Consider the following 21,315-nt stretch of genomic DNA (forward strand, 5'->3'; position numbering starts at 1 on the left):
TTCTAACCTTACACATCACCATGAAGCAACAAATGCAGATTTTGTTTTTTTTAATTCCTTTATTTAAATGGATGAACATTATGGGGCTCTATATATTCTTACAAGTTAACAAATACTGTATATCAACATGAACAAATCAAGAGTTGAACCAACAGTGTGAAGCCACGTCTGCCAGCCAGGGTACGGTCTAATTCATCAGGCATTCTTAGTTAGAGTTAACATTTAAGAAAAAACAAAACATACTGTTCACACAAAACTGTGTGAAAAGCACAATATGCCAATTAAGCACATTAAACTAAAATGACATGATAGGAGGGAGTGACAAAACATCCAGAAGTAAAATCGTTTCCTTCTTGCTGCATGGCTCACTTCTTTCTTCCGCCCCTCTCCTTCAGTGCCAAGTGAATGACTGAACCGTTGCTCATGTTGTAATAAGCCAGGGAGTTGGAATCCTTAATGAAAATGCCCTAAAAAGGAACAAACAAATGCACTCAGTCAGGTTCAAAGGGTAACGGAAGGTCAATGTTAAAAGGAGGTTAAAAGAAAAGTTTACCTCATACTGTAACTTCTGCTTCCCTGCTGGCATGCCGGTAGCTTCATGGATTTTGACTTTAATAACAGACACCTGTGGAGACATTACATTTGCACATCCATAAGAATTTGCACTGGCATACACTCAGTAAAAAGAGGGAAACAATAAGCCAACATTTGCATACCTGATCTGTTAGTGGAACAGTGAAATTCAGCACTTGGCCATTCAGCTTCCATTCGGTCTTGTCCTGCATGTTGGGGACCTGTACTTTAACTGCCACAGGACCCTGGAGGGGGAAGAAGAAAATCATGACTCAAGTTGAGACAGAGCAACTTACAGAAAGAGAGAATGATTAACTCAGGTGTTACAGGCCCAATCAGTTATTTGACCATATTTATTACAGCTAAATCTACATATATTACGGTGTTTCTCAGCCATCACCACTGAAAATATATAACCCTAGGTTACACCTTATTTTAGTTGTTGTATTCTCTTAGTCTGTATATTTCAAGACCTGCAAATACATTTAGATGTACTAAAAAGTTTTAATGATGTATTTTGAATTTTGTCTGCATGCAGATTGTAGATTGTGCCATTAACTGTTGAAAATAAACCAATGAGATTTCGCTGCTCTCACAAACCTTATTTCTACGAAGGAACTCTTCCTCTGGAATAAGGTTGTCCTCGGTCTTCATCTTCTTGTTGACAGGCTCATCGTCATGAGGTGGGGGTGGGTGGGCTGGCGGTGCAGGAGCAGAGCTTGGGGGCTGTGGTACCGGAGGAGCAGGGACAAATGCTGGAAGAAGAAGCAGTTATTTGAATTTAAAATGAGTGAGAAAGAAGTATTACAATGCATGTTTATTTTGAATGTCAGTGATGTTTGGAAACCATCTTACCAGCTGGAACAACCATGGGAGGTGGTCTGGGAGCCATAATGTGAGGTGCTGATGGCGGCATGGAGACCACATTGATGCGGGGAGCAGGAATCATGGGAGGCATTGATGTTAAAACTTGTCCTGATGCAAGGCGCACCACAGGAGCCACAGGTGGTCTTGGAATTACAGGTACAGCAGACAGGAGAGTGGTGCGCACTGGAGGTCCCACCTGTTAACAAAGAACAAATTATTGGGTTATTAGTTAAAAATGAATTATTTAATGTTAACAATGAACTGCTTTTTAAGTAACTCACAGAGGAGGGTAGGCGAGGCATGGTTGCGAGTGGAGGGTTGGGCTTAGGCAACATGGCTGCAGATGAGGGCATGGGAGGCTGGTGATGAATCTCACTGGGCTTGCTTGGGCCAATTTTCTCCTTAGAATCATCCTCTCCCACAAGTCCTTTGGCCTTATGAATGGCTTCGATCTGCTCTTGCAGGGTGATGTTGGCCTGAGCTGCCTGCTGGGTACGAGCCATGCTTCCCGAGTGGCCATCCCAAGTAACCTGGTAACACAAAACTTTTAAGATCAAAACTGCACTGACTCAGTTTCATTCAAGTCAGGAATTCTCCCATTCCATTTGGGAAAACCCCATAACTGTACTCACCTTCTCCTCTGGCTTCTGGATTTCCTCTTCACCGATCTTCTTACCGATGGCTGTCTCTTCCACACCGAAGATATCAGTACGCCTCTCAGCCAGTTGTTTCAAGCTGCTCTCGATATCCAAACCAGGAGCATAGACCTCATCTTCGGTCTGCCTCTCTCTGATGCTGCGGTCCCTTTGCTCCAGCCAGCGCGGATCCAGCAGACCAATACGCATGTGCTCTTGCATCTTACTGGCTGGGATCTTCTCACCAGTAATTGGTGAGATGAGGTACTCATCTGGAGCTGCAATCGAGGGCTGAGGCTTGGAAGCTGTGAGGAAAAGATAGCATGAGGTTAACACACACACACACACACACACTGTACATAGTAATAGCTTGTTATGCACTTGTTGTTCCCACATCTAAGAAAGCTTGTGTTACCTTTGGGGTCGTAGTCTTTGCGAATAATAACCTGGTCAGGAGTTGGTGGCAGTGGGGGTGGCATAGGGTTGTCTGGTGGCAGTGGAGCCTTCATGCCATCATCCTCTTCATCAGATCCCTGAGGAAAGCAGGAGGGGAAGAGTGATATGTGGTTACCAGCACTTATCTGTATTTTATTTCTTTTCAGGCAGCAGGTCAGAAAACATAAAGCTATAAATTTAGTTGGATGGAAAAAGAAAATAAGACATCAAAAGGGAGGCAACAAACCAATAACACAGCCTACAATCAGTCAAGGATGGACAGTTTACAAGGCACAGATTAATTACCTCATCCATGTCCTGCACTTGTGTGTCTTGATCAGGTTGTGAGGGCTGGCCTTCGTTCCGAACATCCCGTTCATCATCGTCATCCTCACTCTCCACCTCCATCTCCACCTCCTCACTCTCTCCATACTTCTCATAGCGCTCCTGGATTAAGATGCGAGCGCCAAGCTCCTCTGGAGTGGTAGGTGGGGGGAAGTGGCCTGACGAAACAGAGAAGCCAATAAAGATAAATTGTTCTGGCTACATTTCGGGGCTTACACGTTTAAATATTACAATAATTGTGTTCATGTTACCTTGTTCGTTGGGCTGGAAATCCACTGTCTCAACCACCACAAAGTCATGCCAGTCGATTTGGGCGTATGCCACTCGTTCCTTCTCTCTTTCCTCCTCCTCCTTCTTTCTCTCACGCTCCTGGAATTTTGCCCACTCAACACGGTACCTCACCTGAAAGTTGTGCAGTAAGACAGCTTATTAACATGGGTAACATGCTATTAAAAGCTTACTCTGTGAAACAGTCACCAGTTAAGGGGATTACCTGGTCCATAACCTCTCTTGGATTCTCAGCCTCTCTCTTCAGTTTGGTCAGCAGGCCTTTGGGAGGGATCAGAATCTACAGGTTGAGAGATGAGACCAAGATGCAGTTTAGCATCACCACCCAAACAAAGAACAACAACAATATCAGAGAGGCACAATTTGTCAGGTCACCTTAGTGTACTGCTCAACCAGTTTGGTGAAGTAGTTAAAAAGGCTGTGCTGCGGCCGCAGGAAGTCAAACTGGTAGTTCCTCTGTTCTTTCTGCATGAGCTGAGTGAGAAACTGGCGGCCATTGCGAGCAACAAACTGGGCAGTGAGCTTGACAACATCTAGATCAAATGCTGAGATTGATGGAGGATCTGCGATGAACTCAAACTCAGGAGGTGGTTCTTTGGGGACCACTGTCTCTTGAATCACCTGTGATTGCACCTATTGACAAACAGAAAATATTAGTTGTTATGAACAAATACTACCAATTATAAGCAGCAAAGTAAAAGCAGACATGCAAGAAATGCAAAGTCTTACTTTTTGAGGAAGCTGTTGGGCCTGCTGCATGGCCTGCTGCATAACCTTAGGCACTGCTGCAGATGGCTCCTGCGCTTTGCCCTCCTTAAATTCATTGACCTTGTGACGGTAATAGGCATGGTAGGGGTCATTAGGATTGAGAAAATTAAACTTTGGATTGTTGATCTCATTCTGACGGATTCTTGCTTCAAACTCAGGCCCATTCCTGTGAAATGACAAGAAAATAGTTACATCATTGACAAAAAATCCAGTTTAGACCACAGCTGTGTAAAAGATAACACAATTGACACATGTGGAGTCACCAACCTGGCAACAAAGCTGGCTGTCTTGTCAACTATGTTTCGGACCTCAGGAGGTGGATATATGATACCAACGATGGGTTTAGTGGCTGGGGTTTCTTCAACTTGTGCATCGTTCTGTTGACAACATTTATATTTGTTAGGTTACAGTGAGAGATTTAAAATAGGTTAAAAAAAAAAACAAGCACAAAAATTAAAGAAGCATGTTATAAGAAACATCATCATCTATTATTCCTGATCCACTACAAATGCATTAGCTTCAACTTAAATTAAAATGTCAGTTCACCCAAATCACAAACCCCTTGTAGTAACATGGATATGGGTTTGGTTTAATTTGCAGGTGTTTTGAGCTTTCTGATGGTAATACTTCTGCCACTACCCCCATAACAATACAGATTAATGGAACCATGTGACACTCAAAGCATCAATAACATTTGGGAAAACCCCAACAACAATATTCCTTTCTAGAAAAATACATCCTGGTTACTATGGATAAACCACAAATTTTCGCTGTAACAGTCCTCATGGGGAGCTATTGTCTATTTATGGTAGAAAGTAGTGATAACTGCAGTTAAATCTGCGAGCTATCCTGGGTTGCCAAAACGGTGTTTCTAGAAGAAAAAAGTTTTTCCAAATATTGTATTGGAGTGGTGGCTCACCAGCTTTCTCAAAATATCAAATTGTGAATTAGTGTGACGTTACTTGGGTGAACTGACCCTCAAAGCTAACAACAAGCTAACACGATTTACGCCGTGTGGTGAATCTAAAATAGACGTTAGGTAGTCTAAAATTCACATTCATAGAGAAGTTTCACAGTAAGATCGAGTGTAAGTTAATTGTTCATTAGTTTCCCCACAGAAGCGGTATGTTAAGCACACTGCTAACATTAGCTAACTTGCAGCGGTATCGTTACCTTGTTGTTGGGCTCCGGCTGAACAATTTGAACAGGCCCAGGCGGCATGGCTACGTCTTCTTTGGAAAACTGGAGGTTACCTGCAAACACCCAACCAACAAGAAGGGTATATGTATTTTAAAAACACGTATTATACCACATATTGGGTTAGGAACACAATCTATGACAGCTAAAAGCCTAAATTTGCTGTAGTACAACACTTACTGCGTCGCGCTTTCGTTGACCCAATGGATGCGTATTACTTCCGGAAACACGCCGCAAAGCAGTATGGAACTTGCAGTACTTTTTCTGGGAGGTTGCCAAGGAGATGCTTAGTCAACAAGCTACACCTACTCGCTCTTATTGCTGTGTCGAACAGAAAAAATATATAAGCTAGCCTTTTAAACATGAGTCAGTTCTTGGGCCGTCAGGACTGTATCGAAAGCCTCCGAAAAGACCTCGTCGACCTTCAAGGCGCGATTCTGGACGTCTTTTCTAGAACCGGACCGGTCCGCTATTCCTCCTGGAAGTTCCCCGATAAACTGTCCTGTGATCTGGACATGTTAGTTCTACTGGAGCAATATGACTTTGTGGATGGGGAGGATGCATTCAATCAGCACTCCCACATTGTTTTGTTGGAGCTGGTGATCGACAGGTAATATATAACCTAACGTTGCATCACATCAACAAACATTTTTTAAAGCCTAAAACAGGACTTGTCTTTTCTCTCTCCTCCCCCTGAACAAGGCTATTACTCCTTCTACAAAGTTTCAGTGCTTATGTTAAGCAAATTGGGTGCGGCCACAGAAGAGAACAAACCCAGCAGAAAGGATGCCTGTCAGTTGGTCTTGTAGTCAGAAACTATTGGAGTAATTTAGTTCAGTTTGTCAGCCTTAAGGTAGGTACATTGCTTAATTTAAGTGGAGATTTAAAAAAATGAATAAAAAGAATGCCAAATGATAGATCTCATTACTTTTTTAATGCTTTCTTTTAGGGGACTTACAAAGACATCAAGAAACAAACAAAAGCAAAGACATTTGACTGTGATGAGACAGAGACAGTGTCATCTGTCTCCCCACAAATGAGCTCAAAGAGTGACTTTTGCAGATGTTGCTTATCTTCCCAGTCTTCAACAAGCTCCTTTAAGTTTATACCACAGAATCACGTACCCTCCAGTTCTGCCCACAACACCCCACGCTATCCTAAAGTTGAAAGCCACAATGTAAGCTGCCAGACAGTTGAATCGTCCCTTGTTCCCTGCGACGCATGTCGTCGAGTGCAATCCATTTTGAGAAAAACAGGAGATGCTTTGGTGGAGCTGTTTCAGAGTGAGGGCCTGCCCTCATCTCTGCAGCCACTCTCAGTAGCTGTGAAGGACACCCTGGAGCTGGGGCATATGACAGCAGTTGATGCTGCCCAGTGGGCCAATGAGCAGCTCAGAGACATGCGCCGGCTGGCAAAACATCTTCAAGATGTGCGGGGTACAGTGCAGCCTCTACAAGGTAGACTAGTGGCAGCAGAGACAGAGCGGGAGAGATTCAGGTCTCAGTTGGAAAGAGTGCGGAAAGAGTTCAAGCAAGAGATGGAAAAACACCAAGCGAACATAGTCCAGCTGGAGTTTTCACTGCGGAAAGCACAGAGATCCATGAAAGAAACAGAGCTAAGGCTTCAAGAGGAGCAACAACAGCTCAAGAGAGGTGCAGAAAATTCACAAATAGATGATGATGGGAACTCACTGAGATCACATTTACTGCTATATGTTTAATATTTTTGTAACAGAAACTCTGTGCTTGGAGGAGAGTAACGCCACACTGAAAGAGAAAGTAGCAGTACAGCAAGATACACTACAAACACTTGGTAAGGATATATAGTTTATCATGCCCCCCTTTCTTGTAATATTCATATTTTGCAGCACTGTATGAAATACACTTGTCTTAGTTATACTAATGAAATACGCTGATATGCTGTATGATGGATGATTTTATTGTTGTGGTAGAATGTGAAAAGAATGTGCTGCAGGAGAAAGTGAGGACCTTGCACACAGAGGAAGAGGCCTGTTGTAAACTACAGCAGAGGATCCAGCAGTTAGAGAGTCAAATCTCCGAAACTCAGCTCCATCTCGACAAAGAGAATGCCAAGTACCGCAGTGCTTGTCGCCAGCAAGAGGTCAGCCTTATGACAAACATTGGATTATTTGTTTGTTTTCAGCTGGAGACCATGACCGTCTCACCCGGAATCAGTCACATAACAGTATTCAAATAGATTTATACAGGTGTTTTTTGTTGTTGTTGTTGTTGTGGGCCCAGTCAATGCAGGCAAAGCAGAAATCTTTGTTAAAGACAGTTGACGCTCTCTACGAAGAGTGTGAAGAGCTGCAGCAGCAGTTGGGAGAGAGGGAGGAGAGACAGATCGACCTGCACAATCAGCTGCAACAGATGTCAGAGGGGAAGGAACAAGTGCGGGCTCAGCTCACTCAGCAGCAGGTATATTGGAGTTCTTTAGTACCATATACCCAGCATTTCATAATAATGACTTTTAAACCTAGTAACTCATCCTGTTACGCGTCTCTTCAACAGGACCTGTGTTTGGAGCTCCAAAAGGAGAAGCAGACACTAGAAACACACATCGGCGAGCTAAAGAACAATGTGGCTGAGCTGAAGGAATACATGCAAGCTTTAAGGGAGAGGGAGAGGCTGCTGGTGGCTTTCCCGGAGCTCAGCCCTCTGGCTCTGTCCCAACCACAGAGTAGGCCGTTATTTAATATTACTCTAAAATATTGATATAATCAAATATAATAAGCTATAGTAAGCTACTTTGTAATACACACAGAACAAAATAAAGCGTTACTCTTGTATCCAGCCATTTTAAGTGCTGTAGTCATGTTTAAGTGTTTACATGTTGTTTACTGCATATTTTCCAGGTACAGGAAATGTGCTTTTGGATATGGAGCAACAACTGCAGGCAAATAACATTCGTATAAAAGTTCTGGAGCAGGAGAACACTGCCCTGCACAGCAGCCTTGTGAAACTGAGGGAAAGAGCACAAAATAATGGCACCAGGGTAGGATGGATGGAAACATTTGTTTTTACATTCAGATGCTTGAAAGTGATATTAAATCTATGCATTTTTTTCAAAAGGAAGCCTCACCTCAGCAGACATGGAGCCTCTCTCTGCCCAGCACACCAGTGGAAAAACAACAAAATCACCTGACACGGTTGCGGAAGAGTCCATTGTGAGTTAGATTTGTTAAAAATGTTACTTTAGAACACAGGTAGCATTAAGCGTACATGTTATAAATGATTAATCATCGCGTTGTGTTTCCACACCAGCAGTGCAACACGGCTGGAAGGGAAGGAAGCAAGACGAGGGGAAAGTGGTCTGGAGTCAGCTGGGTCAGAGGATCGCGTGTCCACTGCCGCTGCCTCCCCCTCATCCCGACAGCTTCACCTTCAAACCCTCCACCTCAACACAGGCTCCACCGCTGCTAAGAGCCACACAAAAACACGCAGTGGTTCTCTTCTCTCTCACTCCAGGAGCTTGAATCAGAGGAAAAAATGAAACCCTGAATGCTAAATGCACTTAAACATAAGGCAGAGGAAGAACACAGCTTTGTATAAGGAATCTTTGCCAACAACTAGTGGCTCATAAAAGGCACATTCCCTACTCTGCTATGCCATGATATCTTATTGTACATTATACCACACTAACATGAATGTTTTTGTAATTTTACATCGTCATTATGTACACTTATGTACACATTACCACTGTTACCACTACATGTGAAGTTGAATATCTATATAATAAACTGTGGATATGTAGAAGGACGACTGTCTGCTATTAAAATAGGACTTCATGGCTGTTGCGTATTAGGTTTCTGGATATATGATATGCTTCTCACGGCAGATGAGTCACATGGTCGAGTGAGTAAATGGGCGGTTTGTACAACCTTGGATGTCGCACAATAACAATGACACAGGGGCAGATGTGTTGATAGCCTCTAAGTGCTATCTGACAAAGGGTGGGGAGTGGGAGTTTCCATGGAAACGCAAGAGCTCGCAGGATTCATGCTCTGCTGAATCACTACGGACCTTTATATCAGTCCCTCCAAAATAATCTGTCAGCAAGTCCTCATTAATGTTCGAGATCAAGACCACACGTACTGTAGATCACTGTGCGTCAACACCTCTCGGTTTTGTATTTGCACCACACGTCATGAGGCTCATCTTGCAGTGGTAATATGAGATGCCATGAGTTCAGTTGTGTAATCTGAGTCTAATAGGGATCCCAAGAGACTTAGCTTGTGTCAAAGCTGTTAAAAGTCAAAACACATCTTACATTTGTTCTTGTCTCTGTGTTTTCATAAACCTGACGGATAGGAAGAACTAGGTATAACCAACTATGTGCAAACGCCTGGTTAACATTACTAGTCATCTTAGTGTCACACTCTGATCTCTCACCGATACTACCTGAATGAACACCTGATTTATTATTTCATTCACTTAAAAGACAGCTCATGACCTGGGGGTTAATCCCTAAATTGGGTTGACCCAGTGTCACAGAGTCACAGTGAACATTATATCAGCATCAACACTCTTGATTATATAACAGACAAGACTGAATACGAGATGAATCATTTCTAAATTGTTATTGTACTAAGCAATAAAAAAAATGTACACCTCAGTAACCTACTTAGATTATTAGGTTACTGGATCAGCATTTACCTGGTTCAAACAATTGTCCAGAACTTTATAGAAGAAAATATTTCAGTTCTTCTACAATCAAGAATTGACTATGCATGTGATTTCTGTTGTCAGGGCCTTTCTCAGCAGCAAGAGGCTCGCTTACAGATTGTACAAAAAATAAGCTCCTCTGCTACATTTTTGATTACACTAAATAATACAATAAAACTTTGCTACTATGGGTTCAGTATTTAGCAGCAATTCATGTGTATAAATGCTTAAATGGCATCAGACTATTTACAGGTGTACAGAGTGTACTATAGATCAGCACAGGTACAACACTAGACGCAGTTAAAAATTCATAGATATTCAATGTGTGGGAGCCAAAACTTGGAACACTTTACCAGATGATATGAGATACTCTGTATCTATTCTAACAGTTATAAAACCTTTAGATAGAAGTGTGGATGTACTTAATACTAATAAATGTACTTCATAAACACTTTTTAATAATCATTCTTTAAGTAAAAATGTATGGTTTATATAATTTCATTATTTGTATGTCCAGGTTGCATGTTGAATTAATGTGTGTTATATGTGGTTTGTTTAGGTCGGCTGTGTTATAGTTCTTATTCTACCCTCTGGACTAGACACAGACTAGCATCTTGTACACACACCAACTCAAACTGTTGGTGATAAGACTTTCTGAAACAATCTAGAAACAATTCTCATAACTAATGTATTCTAACCCTTGTAGGACCTCAGTGATGCACACCCTGAGGTGATACTGCAGTCAGATTATTACAGATGTTTGTAAATGCTGTCTCAAAACATTTATTTTTCATTTATAACACAGTCTTTTGCATTTTATACAGACATACACTATAACAGAAATATTCGAGAACTTAATGTGCAAGTACAGAGTACGACACTATTCAGAAGTAAGAAAAGATTTGGATAATTGAAAACGGTGCTTCCTGGCACATAGAAGACAGAGAAAGAGGTGAGAGAACGTTCAGCTTTAAAAAAAGCACCGCAGTATCAACATCTGTCACTGGCCCCGACATCAAAAGCATAACTGTGACACAAAATTACCAGACAATAGTTTTCAGTGTGCAAAGTTGTAAAAAATTCTTCTTTTTGAAATGATGCCAAAATGCCTCTTAGTGTACATTCTCTTCTATGTCTGTGTTTTGGTTTAATAATTAGAAAGCATGACGTCCTGTGTAAGTTTTTACCTAACAGACAAATAGATTAAACAAATAAATCATTAAGACTGATTACTTTAACTTTGGAAATCAGTCTGCATTGATTACAACATGTTTAAGGCCATTGGTTTCTTATGTAACACATGCAAACACAAACTGAAAGGAATAAAAACATAAAATTCATTGGGATCCTTTTAAGCATATTTGTCTATGTAATAAAAAATAAAGCCTAATGTTCACTCATTGACACTGTTGTTTAGGCTGTGGGAATGTTATCTGTTTAATATGAGTGTTCTCATGTGTGCCTTTATCTAATCTAGGTCAAACTGCGGACTGGCGACAGGGACGGCTGCAAATCTGCTGGGATTACGGAGGCCTCAGAGAGATGAAGCACATCCCAGGTTTAACATAATAACCAATGTCTGCCTGCCTGCCTGCCTGCCTGCCTGCCTGCCTGCCTGCTGCCTATATTCTACCCTGTCTGTGAAGATTCCCATTGAAAAAGGTTTGTGCTTGCCTGACATATAATACAATAATCAAATTATCTCTCAGGAAATCAGTCATATGACAAAGTAAAAGCTCAATAATCTATGTGCTTTGATTTATAATCTCAGGCCAACAGGGGAAAAGGATGAGAGGGCTGCTGTCTAAATGTGCGTGAGAAAAGACTGCACAAGTGTAAGATCAGTGACACAAAAAAGAACGGGGTCATGGGATGAGATTTAAAAGATTAACTGAAGCACTGAAGTGTTGCTCGGCCACTTAAAAAGTGAACACAAATTACCGATGGAGACTAATAGAGGTACATGCAAAACATATATAACACAGTGGCAGAAAAAGGAAACTCAGAAAAGTGAAGCAAATCTGTATAAAAACGAAATATCAATAATAATGATAGAAAAATAAATAGATATCTTAGAATATGAGATTAAATAATTTGCCAGAAACCACTACACTTTGGACAGTCTATGAGTACTAAAAGAAGGAGATGGACTAAGAGGATCTAAATGACTGGAGCCTGCAGTTTCTCCTGAGGCTTTGGGGAGAAGAATTTGAGAAAAAGGCAAAACCGTAAACTCAAAAAAGTCTGTGCATTCCTCTGCTTAACTAAAAAAACATGCAACAAATGAATGCTTACTGTGCTCAAAATGATATTTTCCCAAAATGCAGTGGGTTGTCTTCCACTTTTCCAACAATGAAACAATTCTTTTTTTTTTTATGTTTTGGTGAATGTTGATTTTCCAGCTCCAGGTTTGTGTTAACATTTAATAAAATCATCCACTGAGTGTACCTAACTAAAAGTACAGAAAGAAAGCACCGAATATAACCTATAACCACGTGGAGTTAGACAAGCTGGCATGGTTGCAAGAAAAGAGCAGGTCTTAAAGGATATAACACAACTTTGATGCTAGGAGCGTACAGGACAGTCATAAAGCTCTCTACTGTACATTCGAATATTACAAGATATACAAATATGCTTCACAACGAGACAGAGAGTGTGCATCCCATCCTGTGGCGTGCTTACATTTGCAGAGCAATGAGTACAGACTGTGGCAGGCCGGTCACACGCTAAAGGGAGTGAGATACAGAGAGTACACAAGTAATAATACAAGCATGAATGGGAGACAACAGGCAGTGGGAATGACTATGGGTCACACATCATCTCTTTCCTGCGTACTCCTCAGCTGCAGAGGCAGCGGAGGGGCTGGTGTGGTGCGCAGAGGAGTCCACTTGTCCTTCGGGCTGGACAGGCTGCACTGTCTCTACCAGGCTGCCGCTGGGTAGCACCACGTACCGGGCGGCCATGTCTTTGGGCTGCAGATCCCGCATGCCCTCCTTGCTGTGCCAGATCCCATAGCCAAAATACACAAAGAGACCTGGGAAAGGGCCGGCATAAAACACTTGTAACTATGATGTAGTAACTATGGTAACTATGATGACTCAAAACTAAAGTCAGGGCACGCTGCACACAGGGGAGTAGTGAGAAAAGTGTCTCCACATGGGATACAAAGTTTGGGTTTGTGAAAGGTTGATGGCTTTCATATTTCATCCTCTATGGGGCAAGATCAACGTGTTTGTGTTATAAAAACCCATAAACAGACTGTTGATGTTACAATTTTTAATTTGACTTTTTGTTATACCTTAAACGAGACTAAGGGTCGACAGTTAGCCGCACGGCAGTTAACTGTCGAGCATGCCACTAGCATGGCTTGACAAGTATTTCAGAAGCCCTCAATACGTCAAAGGCTTTACATTTACTATAGACAATATTGATTACATGGCAAATGAAGAAAGCCCACCCTTTTTTCCTTCAATGGCCATTATGGAAGGTTAGAAGGCCGTTTTGTTCCCTAGGGAAACGAAAAGAGCCTAGCCTTGGGCCCTGTCAAGTGTAATATTCCATGCGTATGCATCTTGTTAACTTGCCTCAGTCTGACAGTAGTGTTTAAATGGTTTACTGGTCCAGAGAAGCCTTAAGCTAATGCAGCTAATCAGTGATCCTCCCCCTTACTGACAGGGCATTAACGCTGTTTGAACTTTCTCTATTCGCTTAGGGTACAGAAAATGTTTGTTTAATCTGGTGATGTAACACTTATGTACATTAAGTACATGAGCAACAGACGGCAGATGTTTTATGACAGTATATTCAAACTAGTTACAGAGATAAAATTCATTTCGACTCATGTGTGCAGACAGTGCACTGTGGATTAGTCTGCCTTTATAATAATAAACCCAAATGACCATAGCAACTTAACAACATGCAAGGCAGTGTTTGTGTAGAGAGGATGTTGTATACCCAGTGCACACAGTGAATCCATGTTGTCACCTTTTAAGTTCAGCAAAAATGTGTTTCTTTTGCTGGAATGTGTTTGAGAAATAAGTTTCTCTTGTTTTCTGCCTTCTTACCTATAACGATCCATACGGTGAATCGAATCCAGGTTAGAGGGCTGAGCTTCATCATGAGGAATACATTAATGAGGATACTGGCACCTGGAGTCAGTGGAACCAAAGGTACCTATACAACAATAAAACATCATACTCATGACAATAACATTTAGCTTCAAATAAATGTATCCAGGACCAAACTACAAGTGAAAGATAGCAGCGTTCAAACACCACGTTACACAGGGAGTCGTGTAATAGTCATGAAAAGCATAAAGGAGCTCACCTGGAATGTTTTGCTGTTGGTTTGTGGCTCGTGAATCCATATGAACACCAGGCTGAGAACATAAGCTAAGCTGAAAATCACCAGCAGCACTGTGATGCTCCAGACTGGCAGCTGCAGCTGTTTGCTTCCAAATTCTAGCACAACACAGAGGGAGACTGAGCTCACTATCAGAGTCAGCACGCAGAAGGCCACCACCTCGCCCGGCTCACAGTCCCCCAGCAGCCTGCCCAGGTACGGTTCCAAGTAGGCCTTCAGCTGGCCCACCCCACGCCGCTCTCTTTCCTTCTGCCTCTCCACCAACTGGAGTTTGTCAGAGAAGGACTCGTACTGCTTCAGCTCCCCGCTGTCCTCAGTTATGGTCTGAGACTCCGAGGGGGCAGGTGAAGGCTCAGCATTAGGGTTGGGAGATGTGGACGTGCTCCCCTTGCTGGTTTTATCAGGTTGGAAGCGCAGCACAATAACACTCGCTGCCACAAAGGTGTACGCCAGGAGGGTACCGATGGACAAGAACTGAACCAAGGCCTCCAGGTCAAAGATGAGAGCCATGGTGGCCATGAGGATGCCAAACACCAATATAGCATTGACAGGGACTTTGGTGACGGGATTGACCCGTGCGAAAATGGAGAAGAACAACCCATCTTCTGCCATGGCGTACACAATACGAGGGAGGGAGAAGAGATTACAGAGCAGCACAGTGTTCATGGCTGGAAATGGGAACAGAGAGTCATTATCAGAACATGAGTCAAACTACTGCTAAACATAATTCACTACCAACACTATCAACAGCCATTTAAATGGTACTTCTCAATTAAAGGTTGACACTCACCACAGATGGAACCTATGGCCACAATGACTCCAGCCCAACTGTAACCACGGCGGAAAAAAGCATCTGCCAGAGCCGAGTTGGGGTCCAGTGTGTGCCAGGGTACCATTAGTGTGAGCACTGTGGAGACCAGGACGTAAGCTGTTGCTGCCAGTGCAAGGGAGATCGCAGTGGCAATGGGAACAGCTTTCTGTGGGTTCTTTGCCTCCTCGCTTGAGGAAGCAATTACATCGAAGCCCACAAATGCGTAGAAGCACGTAGCTGAGCCTGCCAGTATTCCAGATAATCCAAAAGGTGCAAAACCTCCCTCTTTCTGGCTCCAATTGACTGGTTCAGCCAGCATAAAGCCAAAGACCAGGATGAAAACAATGACACCCATACTGATAGTGGAAAAGATATGGTTGAGGTAAGAAGACACTTGAACTCCAAAGGAAATGAAGAACGAGGCAACAACTAGAATTCCTGCTGCAAGGAAGTCAGGGTAATGGGCAAGGAAGGGCACGTTCCACTGCAAAATGTGCGTCTCCGTGAAGTTCTGGATGGCGTGGTTAAAAATGGAGTCCAGATAGCCACTCCAGGCACGTGCCACAGCAGCGCCGCCAATCATGTTCTCCAGAATCACATTCCAGCCGATGAGAAAGGCCCAGATCTCTCCCACAGAGACATAGGTAAACATGTAGGCGGATCCTGTTTTGGGAATGCGTGCTCCAAACTCTGCATAACAAAAGGCGGCCAGCAGAGACGCAATACCTGCAAAAAGGAAGGATAAGATGACAGCAGGCCCGACCATGTCTTTAGCCACAGTTCCTGTCAGGACATAAAGCCCAGAGCCCACCATGCCACCAACTCCCAACAGAGTCAGGTCCAGGGTGGAGAGGCAGCGTTTCAGCGACGTGGCCATCATGTCATCATCCAGTGTCTTGAGTCGGTTCAGTCTCTGACAAAGGCGCACCGCTGGGGTGCAGCCTCTTGGAAAAGTTGCCATAGCTACAGAGTTAGACAGGCCAGCTGGGCAGCAGGGTGTTGAAACAGTCACACTGGATCCATTACCTTTCTATGAAGCTGACCTGCAATACAAAAGGTAAACATCAGAACAGGACTCGTTTAACCTACTGTCTATTCCACATTCAGGTCACATCAAGAAACACAGAATCACGGTTTAACTTAATGCACTTTCTGTTACTCTTTTAGCTGTTTAGCTGGACATACTGTTGTAAGTCTGCAGGGCGGGGTCTGGTGTTTGGCTCAAAACAGTTTATACAGTGCTGATAGACACATAGGCCACATGTGAAGAACCAACAAGCCAATTTGGACACAGACTTGGCTTCTATATTTAAGGAAATGATCTCTTCATCTTTGCCTTTGTCTGTGTAATGAAAACAACTGCTTTACGTTGAACACTATTTTATATATATTATATTTCAATTCAGACAGTATGACAAAATGAATATGCATTTGGTGTCATTATAATGAAGTTAGTTAAATGAGATCTCCTGAATTCTTTATTATAATAGACCCAGATGTTAAGTCTGACTGTAATGCAGTGTAGTAGTCACATTTTGCTTTAAAAGTACAAAAAAAAAAAAGTTTACAGCAGCATATTTACTTGCAGCAAATCATGCCAAAGAAATAAAAAATAATCCCAAATTAATCCCTACCCCCCCTTTCAGAAAGCCTTTATTAAGTGTAGTCTATCTGTAGCTGTTTACCACTTAAAGTTGATCTATCTTATCAGGGTTTTGCAATGTAGCCTTAACACTAGCCTTCATCACTCAGCACAAAGCCAGTCCACGTCATCTTAAAGGCATCCGGTGCGCGGATAAGTGTAAGATAAAAGCTGTAACTACAGCAACGACAGAAGATGTGGATGATGTATTTCGAATTTGTTTGACTGCCGACAAAATGCTCAGGCTTTACATCCGTGACAAGCGGCACTCATCCGGCGCAACATCTGATTCCTGCCCTCGATAAGCATATGGCGAACAACAGGATGCCTCCGTTATAATTACGTAACGCTTTATTCCCCTCTAGATATAAAACCACGGCCATCAACTGCACGACTCGCTTACACTTACACGTAAAGCTTCAGTATATGTCCATGACCACATGCCGTGACTCGGAGGGAATAGACGACTGGAATAAGCGTCGTTTTAATGCCAAATGAATCATTTATAACAAAATGGAAACGGACGCAGAAGGAGGATCGTTAGTGCATTAGACTCCCTCTCTCCTGGATGTAGTGGATATGCAGAGCGACATCGCACTCCTAATTCGTGAGGAAGGTGTGATTATTTATTCCCTTTCTAAGCACAAAAAAAAAAAAAAAAAGAGGTACGGCTGTTATAACGTAATACATACAATTATCGCTTTACCGTTGTTGTTCAGGGTCTCTCATCTGTGCTGCAGGTCCGGGTGCTGTTAGAAGTTGCCGGTGTGCACCGTCTGGTGATGGAGCAGAAGGTGCGCCGAGGAATAAAACCAACATGCACTGCCCGGACTGCTTCTTAAAGGGACAGTCGCCTTTATAGCCCTGCTGGAAGGGTTTCCCCGCTGCGCCCCACCCATAATACAGCAGAACAGGAGATTATCCGGGCCCGGTGGTCCCAGAGAGACTACATACAAAATACTCTGTTACAAGTACCCAAAAAACAAGTCCTGCATTTGAAATTCTGACATGTGAAAATAAAGTATCGAAAGTAAAACACGTTGAAATACCCCCCTTCAAAGTGTTAAATTATGGACCATATATATATATATATATATATGCACACAAGTTTTTTATTGTTTGCAGCAACTATAGCAGTTAAATAAATGTAATGAAGTGAAAATTACAATATTTCCCTTTGAAATGTAGAAGAAGTAACATACATTGATTGAATTTACTTAAGTAAAGTACAAGTACCGCAAAATTGTTCTTAAGTACAGTACTTAGTAAATGTACTTAGTTATTTTCCACCACTGAAAACAGTATTTCAATATTTCAAGTGACAAAATGGACAAAATTTTATGGACATGGACAAAATCTAAATCAAACAGCACAAATACAACAGAAAACAGTGTTGTCAGTGTCCATAAGCATAGGCAAGCATGCTTGGTCACCTTCACTTTTTATACCAAGGGACAGCCATTAAAACACTGTCAGGACACCCAAGAGGCCAACCGGAGACACGGGGGCGCAGTAAATCACAATGTAGTCGGGCATATGACCATGGATCCTTTATAGGTGATCATAAAAATCTTACATTTGTTCAGTAACGAGTGTAAAGAAGATTGATGTGATATGAGACCTGCTGTTGGACCTGGTCAGAGGCCTAGCAGTAGCATTCTGCACCACTTATGGTGTATGTATGACTAAAGGACATTAGAGTCTGGTAGGGATAAAATGAACATGTCTTTGAGATTTGAAGATTTACATCAACATTAACAGAACTCAATTCTGTTAAAATTCTTCACAAAACACAAAGACATTTTGAGAGACTTTCAAAACATTTGTTTTATGAAAACAGATATTCATGTAGTGGACATAGTAATATTTAACGCTACCGTCCACACTGGTTTTGTTCACAATGTACATCATATCATTAATTCAATTGTTCATTGTTGTTTATTTATGTGAATAGTAAACACTAACCAACAGTGACATTTTACAAAGATCAATGTAAATGTGAAGGGGTTAGCGCAACACTTAATTTGAACCTCTAGTACCAATGCAACTAAAACAAATAGATAAAAAAAAACATCATATACAATAGTAGAAAAATATGAGGGGAAAAAGTGTAGGAAACGTATCACAATACTGCTCAAATAAATAAACTAAGTTTATTCAAAACAGACATTTCACACATTGTTTCTATTTTACACATTGTAAATCAGCATCCTGAGGTCGGTAGTGGCTCGTCAGAGGCTAATTTAAACAAACAGCAGGCTTTCACACAACCTTTCAAAAGCAACTTTCACCACTGCAGAAGGCATATGTGGAAAGTTACAGATTTCAGCTTTAATTTTAAAGGCAGTACACTATTGCTGCTCAGAGTTGGGTCTCTGTGTACACATGCAGCAACAAAATATTCCTTTTCCCCCTAAAATGGTGCTGACTTCTCCAAAGGCACCAGGAAGCCCTTATGGAGAGACCATCTCACTGCAGGAAGGTCAGGACATTAATCCCAGTTGCAACCTTCTCTGTGTCCTTAAGCAACATGTTGACCCTCTACTATTTCATTTCTGGCAGAGCCTGCTGTCTCAGTACTCTCCTTTAATATGTATATAATGTGTCTTCAAAGGTTTTGCAACACAACCTGCTACTGCTCTCTTCAAAGACCGGAAATGTCTTGTACACTTGAGAACCAGCCATCTCCTGCAGGTTTTGATGGATAATATTATACTCATAACAACAAGTGATAAACATTTCCTGAACATGTTGTTAAAGAGAACAATACCACATGTTGAATCTCACAGTTCCTGGAATGTGAGCATATGCTGTCTGTGGCCATTGTATGATTTATTTTCCATCTTTGGCACAATTAGGCCTCTTTTTATCAAAGGATTCCAGATTGTGACTCCTTCTGTTGAAGCTTGAGGATCAATTCAAGTAGGTTCATCTGCATCGTCAGCTCCTGAAATAACACACACCAGTTGAAGAGCAATTAGTTAGGACATACATTGCCACCTGCTGGACATTTGTCTGCATCACAAAGTGCATGTTACCCTACCATTTGTGGTGTTAAGTATGTATTTTAACTACAGTGATCAAACAGGTAGATGTTAACCTGAGGATTAGTGGTGATATAAAACCCAGGGACTCCTGCCTTCTCCAGGGTGTTCTGCTGGTCTATCACTTTCTGATCCATTTCCGCTACAATCTTCTTATCCATCATTTTTTGTTCCTCTCGCACACGAATTTCCAGAGCCTGAAAACAAAGCACACAACAATTAGGCATCAAAAAGCATATGGAAACAATCATAACCCTTTTGGTAATCAGAGGTATTGGGACTTTAATGCCTTACCTCTAGTTCTGCTTGTTGGTTTGATTTGAGAAGGGCAAGGTTGTGAGACTTGCATGACTGCAGGGCGTCTTTATGTTTCCGTACAAGATCTTGTTTGAGTGCTACACATAAAAGGAATAACCAGTCAAGCATCACACTGATACTTGCAATGACAACCTCACACCGAGGGCCTGTTCCAAGAGCAGGTTTGGTACCTGATGACGTTCTTGATCTGAGGGGAATCCTGGTTTTTAAGCAATTATCAGGTATGTTAACAAACCTGGGCTTGCTCCTTGGAACAGACCCCCCCCCCCCCCCCGATGTTTTCTGTTCAGCAGAGAACCAACCTTGGTGTTCACCGTGCAGCTTTTGCCTCTGATTGTACAGATTTTTCTCTGTCAGATGCTGAATATCCAGGAGCCCCTGCACAATCTCATACACCGTCCCATCTATGAGTGCTAGAGCCAGGTCACTCAGCGTGTTGTAGGACAGGCGCTGCTGGAAGGAGCTAACCACGGAGAAAAACAAAACAAACAAACAATAATCATCAAGTTGCAGTCATAAATCGCCCATACAGCCAAAACCGACTTTTACTGGACTTCCCTGAAGGTAAGGCAACATTACCTTGGTAAATCTTTGACTAAGGTTTGCAATTCAGATAACAAGTAATAATGTCTTTCTTGTTGTTTTGTAGAATCACCGCCAATGACTCCGGGATAACCATCCATCTCCTTTGCTGGAAAGATGAACACAGCAACAGGACGCTGGTCAACACATCCAGCTAGCTAAAAGTACGAGCTAATTTAACTATTTTATAGTTTAAAGTTCTCCGAAACAAGATAACTAGGTTATCTCTTGGGGGTTAGCCTGTATCTACTGATGTCTGTAAGTCAACAAAACGCGGTTTAAGTTTCTAAACCAATTTGACATGAAGAAAGTGATTTTTAGCTGTGGGTTTTGTCCATTGTTTATTAGCTTCCATTGACTCCGAAGAGGACCCCAAGTAGCTGGCTTGTCAAGATGCCTGTCTGTAATTGCGCGTGCAGTAGCTCAATATGTTCGCCAGATGGCGCATATTGTTGTAGGGACGCTCCTGAGGACCAGATACCTACCAGGTATGACCATATACATTTTCGGGTAATACAAATTATTACGACATCGTATCTAAAAAATGCAATAACGTCAATTACAAACAGATTGTGAACGATGTGTGACATGAAAACAAATCATCTCTAGTGCTGTCGTCAATGTTGCTTGTTCGATCACGTTTATTTCAGAATGGACATATCTGATGGTTCATACATTTGGCCGGTTTAAAAGAGAGAAGAGCTGGTGTAAGACAACGCCAAAAACCCAGTTCAGCTCCCCACGCCGTGGCCCACGGCGTTGA

The 21,315-nt window shown here is 42.2% G+C and overlaps 4 protein-coding genes across 4 annotated transcripts; 1 reads left to right on the forward strand and 3 right to left on the reverse strand.

The window, feature by feature from the left end:
• Nucleotides 1-63: 63 nt before the first annotated feature.
• On the reverse strand, nucleotides 64-5,304 carry sf3a1 (splicing factor 3a, subunit 1). Its single transcript, XM_070904021.1, has 16 exons — nucleotides 5,289-5,304; nucleotides 5,085-5,164; nucleotides 4,179-4,288; nucleotides 3,873-4,077; nucleotides 3,519-3,776; nucleotides 3,349-3,423; nucleotides 3,107-3,257; nucleotides 2,817-3,013; nucleotides 2,491-2,608; nucleotides 2,073-2,380; nucleotides 1,722-1,970; nucleotides 1,429-1,636; nucleotides 1,174-1,328; nucleotides 717-818; nucleotides 554-625; nucleotides 64-467 (listed from the first exon to the last, which is right to left on the reverse strand). Exons 2-16 carry the CDS (start codon nucleotides 5,130-5,132, stop codon nucleotides 366-368), a joined length of 2,358 nt encoding a protein of 785 aa, XP_070760122.1. The 5' UTR covers nucleotides 5,133-5,164; nucleotides 5,289-5,304; the 3' UTR covers nucleotides 64-365.
• A 166-nt stretch (nucleotides 5,305-5,470) lies between these two features.
• ccdc157 (coiled-coil domain containing 157) lies at nucleotides 5,471-5,722 on the forward strand. The gene has a single exon (XM_070905084.1). The coding sequence runs from the start codon at nucleotides 5,471-5,473 to the stop codon at nucleotides 5,720-5,722; it is 252 nt and encodes an 83-aa protein (XP_070761185.1).
• Nucleotides 5,723-12,609: 6,887 nt separating this feature from the next.
• Nucleotides 12,610-15,927, reverse strand: slc7a4 (solute carrier family 7 member 4). Its single transcript, XM_070904407.1, has 4 exons — nucleotides 14,946-15,927; nucleotides 14,120-14,823; nucleotides 13,858-13,966; nucleotides 12,610-12,827 (listed from the first exon to the last, which is right to left on the reverse strand). Exons 1-4 carry the CDS (start codon nucleotides 15,925-15,927, stop codon nucleotides 12,610-12,612), a joined length of 2,013 nt encoding a protein of 670 aa, XP_070760508.1.
• Nucleotides 15,928-18,694: 2,767 nt separating this feature from the next.
• Nucleotides 18,695-20,898, reverse strand: dgcr6 (DiGeorge syndrome critical region gene 6). The gene is made up of 5 exons (XM_070904796.1): nucleotides 20,550-20,898; nucleotides 20,273-20,433; nucleotides 19,947-20,047; nucleotides 19,709-19,849; nucleotides 18,695-19,555 (listed from the first exon to the last, which is right to left on the reverse strand). Exons 1-5 carry the CDS (start codon nucleotides 20,651-20,653, stop codon nucleotides 19,478-19,480), a joined length of 585 nt encoding a protein of 194 aa, XP_070760897.1. The 5' UTR covers nucleotides 20,654-20,898; the 3' UTR covers nucleotides 18,695-19,477.
• Nucleotides 20,899-21,315: the final 417 nt, after the last annotated feature.

This window comes from Enoplosus armatus, chromosome 4 (genome assembly GCF_043641665.1).
Source record: "Enoplosus armatus isolate fEnoArm2 chromosome 4, fEnoArm2.hap1, whole genome shotgun sequence".
NCBI lineage: Eukaryota > Metazoa > Chordata > Actinopteri > Centrarchiformes > Enoplosidae > Enoplosus > Enoplosus armatus.